Here is a 14,178-nt window from a genome sequence, read left to right as displayed (position 1 = left end):
AAATAAAACAAGTCTTCTCAAAAAGTATTAATAAATTTTTGCAAACTTTATTAATCATTTATAAATAAAGTTTTGGAACGGAGCTAGTATTATATTAATCGTGGTTTGAACATACAACTTATTAGTAATATAAGTAAAAAATTCAAGTGAACTTTTATTTAAAAAGCTGACAAAATAATGAATAAAATAAATTACAATTTGAGAAATTATATAACCAATTAATTAACATTAATAAGAATAAATTTTGAAATAAAAGAAAAATTCATGGGTCAAAAAATTAATTTGATGTGTAACTATATAACATAAACTTTAGTAGAATTTAAATGATCACATGATAATATTTTCACTAAATTGATATAAATGATAAAATCTCTAACAATATATCATTGTAATTATGAAAGAAGAAGCCTATATATTCTATTTTTATAAAGATAAATTACGCATTTGAATTATTATAAATTTTATTTGTGAATGTTAAATAAGAAGAATTGATAGAATAATGTATAATGACTCATGATTGTTGTATAAAATATAATTCAACCTAAGAAGCAAATATATATTTAATAAATTTATAACATTAACCGATAGTAAAAAAACGGATAGAATGTTAGATTCTTAGTGCTTTACAACTTAAAATGAATGTTCTCATAATTAAAAAAAAATAATAAGTTATGTTACTTTATTAAATTATACGACTAAAGTTTTGGTTAGGACAGTTGTATTATAGGTGAAATGTTGAAAATGTATAGGCGTTAGCTCAATTAGTTACTATTATATATAAGTGGGATAAAGTTTTGTCGTCCTCATACTCCAAATACAAAAATTTTGGTTGGTTGATGATTACACGTGGCTGCTAGTGTCCTTTCCTTACCCATCTCACTTTTAACCCTCAATTCCTTTTCTTCAGTCCATTCAGAGAGGTGTTTTGTTAGTCCGGGTATTTTTAACTTTTATATTTAGTTCAGGATAAATAGTTTTACATGATCAACAAGAATTAATAGCTATTTTTTTTTTATTCTTTCAAATTTACCCTTATTTAGATAAATAAAATTTTACATAATCAATGAATTATATTAAATTGGTACTATTTAATTAACGATAGTTCAGTAAAAACGCTTTCTACTCTCTAGGCGTAAGTAAATTTTTAAGGGGTGTGTCCGAGATAAAAACACCATATCATATGAATCAGAGGGAGTGTTAGATTACCCTTTAAAATATTTCATTATATATTTTGGTAAATTTTAGGTAACTGTGGAGTCACATTTTCATTTTCTAATGGAAGTATTTATTAGATCTTACTAATTACTCTCTCGTCATTTCAATTTATGTGACACTTTCACCAAGAGTTAATTTGACCAAACTTTGAAGCTAAATTAAATTATATCAACTTAATATTTTGAATTAAAATTAAGATATTTAAAAACTATACAAAAAGTACTACTCTCTACCTCACAGGGCTATTTTTGTCATTTACTAGCCCTTTATTTTCTACCTTGAAGGAGTTACACGTGATATCTAACTTTTACATTTTGAATCCCTCTTTTATTAATTTACCCCTGTTTAGTTCTATATTGCTTCAATTGTCACTATCTAATTTAGTAAATAAAGCCACATTTTGAGATGTTTGGTAAGGCCCAAATTCAAGGGCATTCATGGCCGAAAGCTCATTGATTATTGAATCTTTAATTTGATAGATCGTCAACTTTTTTGGGAGTGGAGAGAGAAAATCATTGAATAATTAGAATTTTAAAAAAAATTACTTCGATTTTAATCCCTTCAAAATATTTTTGGTCTTTTTAATTGGTACTCCTTAAATAATGAATAAAATAGTTATTTTAAATTATTTATCATTTTCAAACTTATGACAATTATATAACCAATTCTCAATTATTGGGATATAATAAATAATAAATTTTGAAATAATATCTAAAAAATAAATACGAAAAAATTAACATTTTCTTAAGGGTGTGTAAAAAATTAATAATTGAACTTTTTGTGTTGTTATAATTTAGACAATTTTGGAGCTATATATATATGTGCTTGAATTATTATTTAATAATATCCTTATAAGATTATTAAGTTGATTTGGGTAAAGACACAATACTAAAATTATATATATATTTTTGTTATTATACTTTTCAATTAAAATTGTTATTTTTACTTTTTTTTTTTTTTGATTTATGATGTGATACTTTTTTATAGTCCTCACGGTTTTAGGTATTTTACGTTTTCGTACTTTATTTGATGTTGCAAACAATTTTTTCCTTTGACTATTGGACAAATTACAAAGCCATTCATGTGATACTTAGTGGTAAGACTTTTCAAACTTTTTTTTTTGTGCACATGAATTGGGTCTTTTTATTTTTTTAACAGAGATTTGGTGCTTTATTACCTCAAATGGATTTTATGTAAACTAAGCAATTTTACTCAATAATTAAATAAGAGAAATCCAGTTTTATATGAGAAGAATTACAACTTATTGCATTTTTCGTATTTTCAAGTATCTCAATTTTAATTTTAAAATATTGATATAGCCTAATTATATATTTGGCTCTGAAAGTTAGTTAAATTGACTCTCGAGAAGCGAAACGTGATAAGTACTTTGGAACTGGGGGTACAGTTAGATACTTATATATTTTTAAATATAATTTTATGTCATACTTTAAGAATTGATTCAATTTTTTTGTTTAGTAATAATGTTCCAATGTGCATATGCTGACAAACACATGTAACCAATAAAGATTTCACTTGGATAAGTTCTCAATTAAAAAAAACACAAATAACTTATGCTATTATTAAATTTAAAAGTTATCAAAAATGTAAATCTTAGTCCTTCCGCCTCAATTGAGAAAATATTTCCAAATACGAAAACTAATTAATCTAATTTTTCGTGTGCACTATTTTAACATAAATTTTACCTAATAAATGACTACGTTGAAAGACGAACTATAAAGTATTTGTTTCATATATATTTTGAAAATGTTTGAAAAAATTATAGTTATAGAAAAATTACAATTTAACTCTCCAAATGAAAATAATACAAAAAAGTCTAAAAGAAAGTAAATTTTTGACATTTTTTAATATTGAAATACTTTTGTGGAATAGGATAATCAATGTTTCCCCTTGAGCTGAATGTCTTTTGGAAACAATCTCTTATCCTCACAAGGCAAGGATAAAGTCTGCATACACTCCACCCTTCCCAAACTTCACCCGTGAGATTATATTGAGTATGTTATTGTTGTTGGGATAATCAATGTTTTACATAATTTAAGGGAAAATGGTTAACTTTCTTTTGGAAGGTAAAAGAAAGTTTATTAAAAAAAATCATTTTCATGAACTTTTCAAAAAAATATTGTGTTGTTTAATTTTGAAGGAATGCTGAAAAGTATTTTTTTAGTATTAGAACTTGTAATTATCTATCTTAAAATTTCATATTTAACTTCATTGATTTCATCATATTTCAATAATATTTGTAGCATCAAATATTTTTTTGACGCGACTTGATTATCATAATATATATTATTATGTTTTGCAAAAAATAGATTAGCTAATATGAGTTTAATTCAAAAAAAAGAAAAAGAAAAAACAAATGAAATTAATTTTACATATGATAAAGCTCAGAGATTATAATTTTTAAAACTTTCAGTAAAATAGAAAATGAAAGAGCTCTCGTGCGTGCAGTTATTTGAATTTAAAAAAAAAAAATGTAAAATATAACTAATAAAAATGTTCCTATGTAATTTTCAAATAATTTTATGTTTTAATATTTTAGAAGTCTTTAAGAAATGCTGAATTGATGTTACACAAACAAAAGAGTAAAGTAGAAGAAAATTAAAAAATAACTACAAATATAATTTTTAATATTGGCTTGAGCACGGGCCAAGGAATTCACAGTAGGATGCCCGGCCCGTTCAAATCAAAACATAGGCTTCTCAATCAAGTGCAACTTTTCCACCACTCTAAACTCTGTAAAGCCTGAAGGAGAAATGGCTTCATTCCATAGCATACAAAACTCATAAGTAAGCTATTTTGGAACTCATTTCAACCTTCTTCTTGTATAGAAAAAATGTGTTAGATTCTCAGTAAATTCATTTAAAATGTTGTTCAAGTCGAATATATGCTCTAGAATTAGAGGAACCTTGCCTATGCATACAAAGCTTTGCAAGATTCTTTGGTTTGGTTCATGCAATCATCATTTTTATGTTGAATTTCCTGGAAAAATTGGAACTTGTAGAGACCCATTTGCTTATAATGGAGTAATTATTGCGTTATTTTCTTCATGGACATGTAGAAGTGATAGCCCTAGATTTAATCACAACCCTAAATTATACTCACAAAATGCTGATTCTGATTATATTGGAAATGGGTATGTTGTGAAAGAAGAAATGGGTTCTAAAGATAGTAAAGTAAGATTTTCTGACACTTCTTTTGATGATGATGATGGAAAAAATTGCAGTTATAAAGATAGTGCTAGTAGTTGTAGGTTTGACAATGTCGATGAGTTTGACGAGTCAGAAAATGACGATGGAGGAGTTGATTTGGACTGTATTGATGATGATGATGATGATTTTAAGGTTTTGGATTCATTTGGTAAAAGTCAAAAGCAAGTTAATAGGGTAGAAGATGTTGGCATTTCTAGAAGAATTGAAGATGAAATGAGACATCCTTTAGTTAAGGAAGCATGTAGATTAATTGAACGTCAGTCGTCTTGGACTCCAAAGCTTGAAATTGAATTGAGGCGTTTGCTAAGATGTATGAAGCCTCAGCAAATTTGTGCTGTGTTGAAGTCTCAATCAGATGAAAGAGTTGCTTTGAAATTCTTTTATTGGGCAGACCAGCAGTGGCGATACCGACATGATCCTCTTGCTTATTATGTGATGCTTCAGCTGTTAAGCAGGACAAAGTTGTGCCAAGGAGCTAAGCGCATTCTTAAGCTGATGGCACGTAGAAGAATTCCGCGGAGACCTGAAGATTTCGGTTGTGTGATGGTTGCTTTTAGTCGAGCTGAACATTTAAGGAAAGCAATGCAGATCCTGAATGTGATGCAAAGAGCAGGAGTTGAGCCTGATTTGTCTATATGCAACACCGCAATTTATGTTTTGGTGAAGGGGGATAAAATCGAGAAAGCGTTAAAGTTTTTGGAGCGGATGCAACTAGTTGGGATATCACCAAATGTTGTTACATACAATTGCTTAATCAAAGGTTATTGTGATGTGCATCGAGTTGAAGATGCGTTAGAGCTGATTTCTGAAATGCCGTATAAGGGCTGTTATCCGGATAAAGTTAGTTACTATACTTTGATCGCGTTCTTTTGCAAGCAGAAACAAATTGATGAAGTGAAAGAATCGGTGGAGAAAATGGCTAAAGATAGTAATTTATTGCCTGATCAGGTTACTTATAACACTATTATACATATGCTTTCGAAGCACGGTCATGCTGATGAAGCTTTAGGTTTCTTAACGGAGGCTGAAGAAAGAGGATTCCGAGTGGATAAAGTGGGTTATAGTGCTGTTGTAAACTCATTCTGTAAAGAAGGAAGACTAGATAAGGCGAAGGAACTGGTCAATGAAATGATTGCCAAAGGATGTTTTCCTGATGTGGTTACTTATACTGCAGTTCTAAACGGATTTTGCCTTGCAGGGAGAATTGATGAAGCAAAAAAGTTGCTCCAACATATGTACAAACATGGTTGCAAGCCGAACACTGTAACATACACGGCCCTGCTAAACGGGCTTTGCCAGAGTGGAAGGTCTACCGAGGCAAGAGAGATGATGAGCATGTGTGAGGAGTCATGGTGGAGACCTAATGCTATTACATTTAGTGTGGTAATGCATGGGTATCGTAGGGAAGGTAAACTGTCTGAAGCTTGTGATGTAGGTAGGGAAATGATCGGAAAGGGCTTTTTCCCTTCTCCGGTTGAAATTAACCTGATAATTCGATCTCTTTGCCAAGAGGGACGAGCAGATGAAGCAAAGTGTTTTATGGTAGAATGTCTGAAGAAAGGATGCGCTGTTAATGTGGTGAATTTCACCACTGTAATTCACGGTTTCTGTCAAAAGAATGAGTTGGATGCTGCTCTTTCTGTCCTTGATGACATGTATTTAATCAACAAACACCCCGATGCCGTCACATATACAACACTAATAGACGGATTAGGAAAACAAGGAAGGATGGAAGAGGCTATCGATATGGCTAATAAAATGCTTCATAGGGGTGTGCTTCCCACTGCTGTGACATATCGTACCGTCATCCATCGATTTTGTCAGCAACGTAGGGTGGACGATCTGTTGAAATTACTAGAGAGGATGCTTTCAAGACAGGGGTGCAAGACTGCTTATAATCAGGTTATTGAAAAATTCTGTGGTTTAGGATATCCTGATGAGGCTTATAAGCTATTGGGAAAGGTCCTCAGGACAGCTTCAAGAGTTGATGCAAATACCTGCCACATTCTTATAGAGAGCTACTTAAAGGAAGGGAGCCCTCTTTCATCATATAAGGTGGCTTGTCGAATGTTCAACCGGAATCTGATTCCTGACTTAAAGCTCTGTGACAAGGTGAAGGATAGATTGATGCAAGATGGCAGAGTAGAAGAGGCGGACAAGCTCATGTTGCGCTTTGTCGAGCGTGGCCGTAGCTTGCCTCAGCTTCAGAGGGCTTGAATTGTCATCCCATGGTCGATCACTGCAATGAAAGTTGTACAATGAGCTATATTAATTGCACTCTAATATAGTGTGATTGTCACTCCAAGTGGCTTTTCGCACCTCAGGTTGGCTGTTTCCACCATCAAACTGGAAATTCTTAAAACTTAATGCAGCCTTAGAACAGTTGGACTACCCTGGAATTTGCAGCTTTCTACCGAGTTCATCAGATCTTGAGATGTTGGTCTTAGACTGGAACAATCACAAACCAAGAGTAAGTTTTCTTTTAACCTCTATACTCATTAGTTCATGTTATCAATATCAAACGACTATAAAATGTTACCATTGTCAAAAAAATAAAATATCAAACAACTAGTAGTGGAATATGAAGACGACATACATTGATACATTTCTGATTGTAAGTTCTTTAGGAAAAAAACATGTACATTTTTTTTTTTCTACTTTAAATTTAAACCACCTTACCAGTATTATTTCACAGACAATGCTAAAAGGTTACAAAGAGAGGACTTGACGGCCTTACCTCTTCAAAAAATGGGTAAGAATTGAACCGGTTTAATCCCCAAGTAAAAAGAAGATTGAGAAAAAATTTAGGGGATAAGCCTGTAAGCAAAAATAATGTTTCTGGATAGGAGGAGGACTAATCTTTGGCAAAAATTTATCACCTTTTTAATTTTTCTGCAATCAACTCCTTGGCTTTTTACCTAAAGGAGAAATAACTGGTTAATATATCAGATTCTTTCCTGCAGGGAATGCTGTCAAGGTACAACAAATGAGGATGAACAGAGAAGGAGGTTTGAGGCACATAATTTTAACTGCTCATTGCTACATCTAAAGACCATCAAGTTCATTAACTTTTATGTACAACTAAGTGAAAATAAGTTTGTTGGTAAAATATTTGCTCAAGAATACAACAGTACTGAAGAAGCTTGTCCTTGCTGGCAAATTCAAAGGGAGTGATGTGTCTTGGGATTATGTTAAGATGAGTTCCTAAGCTTTCCAAGGTCCTCTCCGCACACTTCAGTTGTCTTTTCTTATTGATAATCTTATGGTGATCGGCTGATCGCAGCATACTTAACAACCTTTTACTTTATGTTTGCAACTGGTTTGTAGTTTATAGACAAGGTTCGGATTCTATTTCAGTATCCAAGTAGTTGTTAGTAGTTCTTCATGTCTAAGCACACTATGTGTATTCTCTGATTATCATGCAAGAAAGCTTGCTCTAAGGTTGAATGTCATTTTGCAAAAATAGTATTTCTAGATTCATTACGACTTGATGGGCTTATTTCGGTGGGCATGTTTTATTTTTTATTGGTGGAAAATTTGAACTTTAAATATTATATTTAAACTCTACCACTGCCCATTCACAGAATATAGAATAGTTGCTTTCTCCCACTTTTTTTCTTTTCTAATGTAGGACAGGACCTATCTATTTCCTGTAAACTATGTGGCATTTCACCATTATTCCCTGTAATATATCATTCATCACTTGATTTTGTGATTAATATATCAGAATGCTGGTAAATGTTATAAGATTTTGACAAACATTTACTTTCTAAAGTTTTTTCTGTTGTACATTCAAAAGGTAAAAGAGGACGTATTACCCATTCTCAGAAGGTCAGGATTGGTAAATTCTAAAATTTACACTTTTAACATTTTTCAAGGTTCTCTCCAAAAGCCCTTCCCTTTTTTCTTTCTTTATCAACACAAACATAAGAAAAGGCAGAACTTTGGATTTTTTTTTGTAAATGATCTTACTGAGATGGACTTGTTTATGTAGTCTATGAGTAGTATTCAAGGTAAGGTGAGTTGAATGCCAAGAATTGCAGCCACTTGAAGATCCTGCATTGGCAAGAGCTTATAGAATTAAGACACGGCTAACTATTGATTACTATATTGGGCTGGATATTATGATGAGAAATCCATTAAGAAAAGCTCCGATTTGTTTTTGAAGGCAGATCCAATTCCATTCAGAAGATCAAATGGAATTGTATTAGTTCTTTATGTTTTTGGTGTAAAGAAAATAGTATTGAGGATGCATTACAAGTAGTGGATTTCATAGGACTTCTGTAATTATTATCACCATGTAGCTCTCTTTTTGGAGGTGGCCAGCTTATCCCTTAATGCTGAGGAATACAAAGTTGCCAGTTTCAAAAAAATATCCGATTTGCCAAAGATATAGTTATGGAGTATATCTTCTGATGAGAATTTAGGCAAAATTACCATCAGGTGTGATGCTGAAATGAGATAATTTACTTAACAAATTGTGCATGTGTCTATGTTACATTCATCTAAGGCTCTTGTAAAAATGGAACTCTTTACATTTCCTCATCAGCTGTTCTGCCGCGAATCATTCTTATCTTTTATTTTGGCTTGCAAATGTGCAATGCCTTCATGACACTCACTTAGGGGTATACGATGATGGTCGTTACGAGGAAGGACAACAATGTTCAGGTTAACATATGGGAAAGATAGCTAAAAGGAGTTGATTCAGGCTGCAATTTGTCTATGTTATTTTGGCTAGTTGCTTATTAAATATCCAATATTTGTTTGTTATACAGGCGTCAACGCTGTTTATCTGCTCTCTGCTATCGATGCCCGTAGCTCATGGTCAGCCCCATTAACAGAAGGATGAACTTAGCAATTATACCACTGTTCCAAATTATCAAAAAGGTTCAGAAGCTACTTTTACTTGGACTTGAAGGTTCAGAAGCTACTTTTACTTGGACTTGAAGGTTCAGAAGCTACTTTTACTTGGACTTGAAGGTTCAGGAAAAAATACTTTTTTCAAAAAGGTATACCCTTTATGGATCTGTCTGACTTGTTAATTTTTTTTTTTTTTTTTCTGACTTGTTTATTGCATATTGCTTGTTAGAAGATTTGTTTTTTCTTCATTAACTTTTTTATAGCTGAAGTCAAGATATATGGCATCTCTAAGAAATTTCCTGTACATTTATTTGGTGTTTCTGTATTATCCACAAACATTTGGAAATGCCTGTATCAGCTTGCTCATTTGTCTGTTGTCTCTTTTTGAGAATGATAACAAATATTATATAAAAACAGCACAAAATTTGTGCTGAAACTCCCTGTATTGTTCCAGCAAGCTAATAGCTACACAACAGACATTGGCATGGCCCCTTTGATGCTTTTCATGTTTAAGGTAAACTTCCATTGGATGTTGACTCCTTCCTCACACAATGCAAAAAAAGATGATTATTGCTCTCTGACTCCTCACACAAAGATCATTTGTCTGTTGAAAACACTAGGTTCAGTTGAATCCATATGAATTATGCTTTCTATCCACCACTGCTGCTCGAGTGGTATCCCAGATGTCTAGCACCATGGACAAGGTACAACTTGATTTACTAGTTATTATGATACACAGTTTTTGCGCGGATATTTGGATGACACCAAAGTTCATTACTAAAAGTAGTGCGAGTCAGTGACTTTTTGTCTCATAGCCTAAATTAATAAGAAAATAGCACTAGCCATAGGAGATCTATATAAAAGCAACCCCAACCCCCCCTCCCACCATCCATATGATAATATCTCACTAGCTAAAAAAGTTGATGCTTATCTATATGCATATGGAGCATGGGCCCCCCATCTGACAATTTTGTGAATAGATATAAAACATGCAGCATTAACAGATAAATAGTAGTGTATTTGATACATAGCATGCTTAAGTGGAAGGCGACACGAAATATAATACAAACCCAAATTTATACTAGTTGTCATCCCCCTAATCGTATAAGTACCTTTTTATGGGCACGAATATAAATCATGCCCCATTGGGATTAGTGTTGAGAGGTCTTGATCAACAAATTAAAGCCATGCAAAAAATAAAGATCAGATGCTGTTCACTTAGACAACTCTTGAGCATAAAAGCTTTAGATCAATCTTATTCTCTTGGAGTGCTAGTGGGGGTATAAACATAAAGCTTCTATCTCCAACTATTTCATCATCATGGCTTCTTACTGCTGTACCCTATGATCGTATCAATCATCCCATTTATATATTTCTTCTCTTCTCTGCAATAACAAAAAAACAACCACCTCCCTCTTTGACAACAAAATATAATTCACTTGGGAACTGTTCTTAATATATGGCTCCTCAGAAAGTTATGATCCTTCTTGTATTCTTGCTTACCATGTCCAGCTTTTGTCAAGGGATTATAAATGACCAGTCTCAGTTCTTTGCTCTTTTGAAGAAGTCTGTCAGTACAGGGAACTCCTCCTTGTCTGAATGGGATGGAAAACCTATTTGCAACTATAGTGGAGTTGGTTGTGATGATCAGGGGAATGTTACCAAGATTGATCTTTATGGATGGTCACTATCTGGCTTATTTCCTTATGATGTGTGTTCTTTCCTGCCAGGGTTGCGCATTCTTCGTCTTGGTCATAACAATTTCCAGGGTACCTTCCCTAGCAGCATTTCTAATTGTTCTCTCTTGGAAGAGCTGAATATGGTTTCCACATCCTTTACGGGACCACTTCCAGACTTTTCACCTTTGCAATCTTTGAGGTTACTTAACCTTTCATATAACCACTTCACAGGTGAATTTCCTTTGTCAATTATCAACCTCACAAATCTAGAGTTGCTGGACTTCAATGAGAACCGTGATTTCAACCCATGGGAACTGCCAGAAAACATTTCAAGGCTGACTAAACTCCGGTGGATGGTCTTAACAGCTTGCAAGTTACTTGGAAGAATCCCGGCATCAATAGGAAATATGACAGCTCTTGTAGATCTTGAATTAAGCGAGAATCGTTTAACTGGTCGGATACCAAGAGAGCTGGGCCAGCTGAAGAAGTTGAAAATGCTTGAACTTTACTACAACCAACTTGAGGGTGAAATACCTGAGGAGCTTGGAAATCTGACTGAACTCGTGGATTTGGATATGTCAGTCAACAGATTGGCAGGCAAAGTTCCAGAATCTATATGCCGCCTACCAAAGCTGCAAGTGTTGCAGCTATATAACAACACTCTTTCAGGAGACTTTCCTGCCTCCCTTGCAAACTCAACAACCTTAACCATTCTATCACTTTATGATAATTACTTGACAGGGGACGTCCCACAAAATTTTGGTGTTTCATCATCGTTGCTAGCATTGGACTTGTCAGAAAATTACTTATCTGGACAACTACCAGCTCAGCTGTGTCACGGAGGTAAGTTGATGTACATTCTTTTACTCCAAAACATTTTCTCTGGAGAACTACCAGAAAACTATGCGAAATGTGAGACTCTAATCCGCTTCCGAGTTAGTGAAAATCATTTGGAGGGAAGAATACCAGAAATGCTTCTTGCTCTTCCACATGCTTCAATTATTGACCTGAGCTATAACAATCTAACTGGTCCAATCCCCACAACGATCAGAAACGCTAAGAACTTGTCAGAGCTTTTCATGCAGAGTAACAGGCTTTCTGGCACACTTCCTCGTGAAATTTCAACAACTTCCAATCTAGTGAAGATTGATCTCAGCAATAACCTCCTGTCTGGACCCATTCCTTCAGAAATTGGTAACCTCAAAAGACTAAATTTGTTGATCTTACAAGGTAACAAATTAACTTCTTACATTCCTGAGACTCTTTCTTCACTTGACTCTCTCAATTATCTTGACCTGTCAAACAATTTTTTGATGGGGAAGATTCCTGAAACCCTTGGTGAACTGCTACCAAATTCCATGAACTTGTCAAACAATTTGCTTTCTGGTCCTGTACCTCCCTTATTTATAAAGGGAGGTGTCCTGGAAAGTCTTTCGGGCAATCCAGGACTCTGTCTTCCCCCTTTTCTGAGTTCGTCTGGCAAAAGTTTTCCTTTATGTCCACAAAGTTATGACCGGAAGAAAAGAAACCTTATTTGGGTTATTGGGATATCATTGGGACTTGTAATTCTAGGACTTGTGCTGTTCCTCAAGCGGTGGTTTCGTAACAAAAGGACCGCGATGGAACATGAGGAATCCTTGTCGTCGTCATTTTTCACCTATGATGTTAAGAGTTTCCATCGCTTGAGTTTTGATGAACGTGAAATTTTTGAGGCCATGAATGAGAAAAACATTGTTGGATACGGAGGGTCTGGAGCTGTCTACAGGGTTGACTTAAGTCATGGGGGAGTCGTTGCGGTAAAGAAGCTGTGGAGTCACAAACACAAGCATTCTGTTTCAGAGAATCAACTAGTTTTGAACAAGGAACTCAAAACCGAGGTTGAAACTCTTGGAAACATTAGGCACAACAACATTGTGAAGTTATACTGCTTTTTCTCTAGTTTGGAGTGTAGTTTGTTGGTTTACCAGTACATGCCAAATGGGAATCTTGGGGATGCTCTTCATGGAGGAAAAATCCTCTTGGATTGGCCTATTCGTCATCGGATTGCACTGGGCATAGCTCAAGGGTTGGCCTACCTTCACCATGATCTTTTGCCACCAATAATTCACAGAGACATCAAAACAACCAACATCCTCCTGGACGTCGATTACCAGCCAAAGGTTGCAGATTTCGGAATAGCCAAAGTTTTGCAAGCCAGAGGAGGGAAAGATTGCACTACCACACTTATTGCAGGGACATGTGGTTACTTGGCTCCAGGTAATTTCCTCAATTCAATTTCCTTAATTGATCATGCTTGTGATTGCACAAATTCATTTAACTCTTTCTTGTGTCAATATATGTGTTAAACAGAATATGCATATTCTTCCAAGGCGACGACAAAATGTGATGTGTATAGCTTTGGAGTAGTTTTAATGGAACTGATCACAGGGAAGAAGCCAGTTGAGGCAGAATTTGGGGAGAACAAGAACATTGTTTTCTGGGTATCAACCAAGGTGGACACAAAGGAAGGAGCATTTGAGGTGTTAGACAAAAGAGTGTCAGGATCATTCAAGGAAGAGATGATTAAGGTTCTTCGAATTGCAGTACGTTGCACATATAGTTCAGCAGCCGACCGTCCTACCATGAATGAAGTTGTTCAACTGCTAACTGAGGCACAACCTTGCACATACTACGATTCTTGTAAACAAGCCAATGGACATACCTGATTTCTGATTACAACAATTTTTGTTTGTTTAGGAAAAGCCCCTAGCTCGCTAACCGTATGCTCTAAGAGAATCAGTCTCTCTCTCTCTCTCTCTCTCTCTCTCTTCTAACAAAAAGTTAACATAGGTTCTCTTTATCTTCTTTCTTTCCTTTATACTATTGTCTTTTTGCTTTCTATTTTTTGGCCTGTTTGATACTTTATGAATATATACAACTTCTTTATGACAACACATAGCATATGGATTTTCCGACTACCCACATAAGGAAATAATTATCTTACCTTTTAAGAAATTTGCTTTCTTCTTCAGAGTGATGCAATAAAAGAGGTTTCAATACTCAAAAAGTTTTAATAGTCAAAAGCACTTCTGAACCCTCACTTTTTCGCGAGTTTCACCCACAACTATCAGCTTTCTCCTTTTACTAACTTTACTATCACCATCTATGTAATTAAACACTTAGTTGAGCAGATGGTGATAGTTCAGCTAGGAAAAGAG

The 14,178-nt window shown here is 34.3% G+C and overlaps 2 protein-coding genes across 3 annotated transcripts; both read left to right on the top strand.

Moving 5' to 3' along the window:
• Positions 1–3,888: 3,888 nt before the first annotated feature.
• LOC132055701 (pentatricopeptide repeat-containing protein At1g09900) lies at positions 3,889–7,925 on the top strand. Its single transcript, XM_059447652.1, has 2 exons — positions 3,889–6,912; positions 7,406–7,925. The coding sequence occupies exon 1, from the start codon at positions 4,098–4,100 to the stop codon at positions 6,657–6,659; it is 2,562 nt and encodes an 853-aa protein (XP_059303635.1). The 5' UTR covers positions 3,889–4,097; the 3' UTR covers positions 6,660–6,912; positions 7,406–7,925.
• A 1,486-nt stretch (positions 7,926–9,411) lies between these two features.
• On the top strand, positions 9,412–13,914 carry LOC132055683 (receptor protein-tyrosine kinase CEPR1-like). 2 transcript variants are annotated; one of them, XM_059447636.1, is made up of 4 exons: positions 9,412–9,816; positions 9,923–10,006; positions 10,867–13,237; positions 13,331–13,914. In XM_059447636.1, the coding sequence occupies exons 1-4, from the start codon at positions 9,787–9,789 to the stop codon at positions 13,684–13,686; spliced, it is 2,841 nt and encodes a 946-aa protein (XP_059303619.1). In that variant the 5' UTR covers positions 9,412–9,786; the 3' UTR covers positions 13,687–13,914. The 2 variants fall into 2 exon arrangements, with proteins under 2 accessions (XP_059303619.1, XP_059303625.1); XM_059447642.1 differs by lacking the exons at positions 9,412–9,816; positions 9,923–10,006 and having other exon boundaries at positions 10,031–13,237.
• The last annotated feature ends 264 nt before the right edge of the window (positions 13,915–14,178 follow it).

This window comes from Lycium ferocissimum, chromosome 1 (genome assembly GCF_029784015.1).
Source record: "Lycium ferocissimum isolate CSIRO_LF1 chromosome 1, AGI_CSIRO_Lferr_CH_V1, whole genome shotgun sequence".
Lineage (NCBI taxonomy): Eukaryota > Viridiplantae > Streptophyta > Magnoliopsida > Solanales > Solanaceae > Lycium > Lycium ferocissimum.
This window is presented reverse-complemented; position numbering and strand designations above follow the sequence as displayed.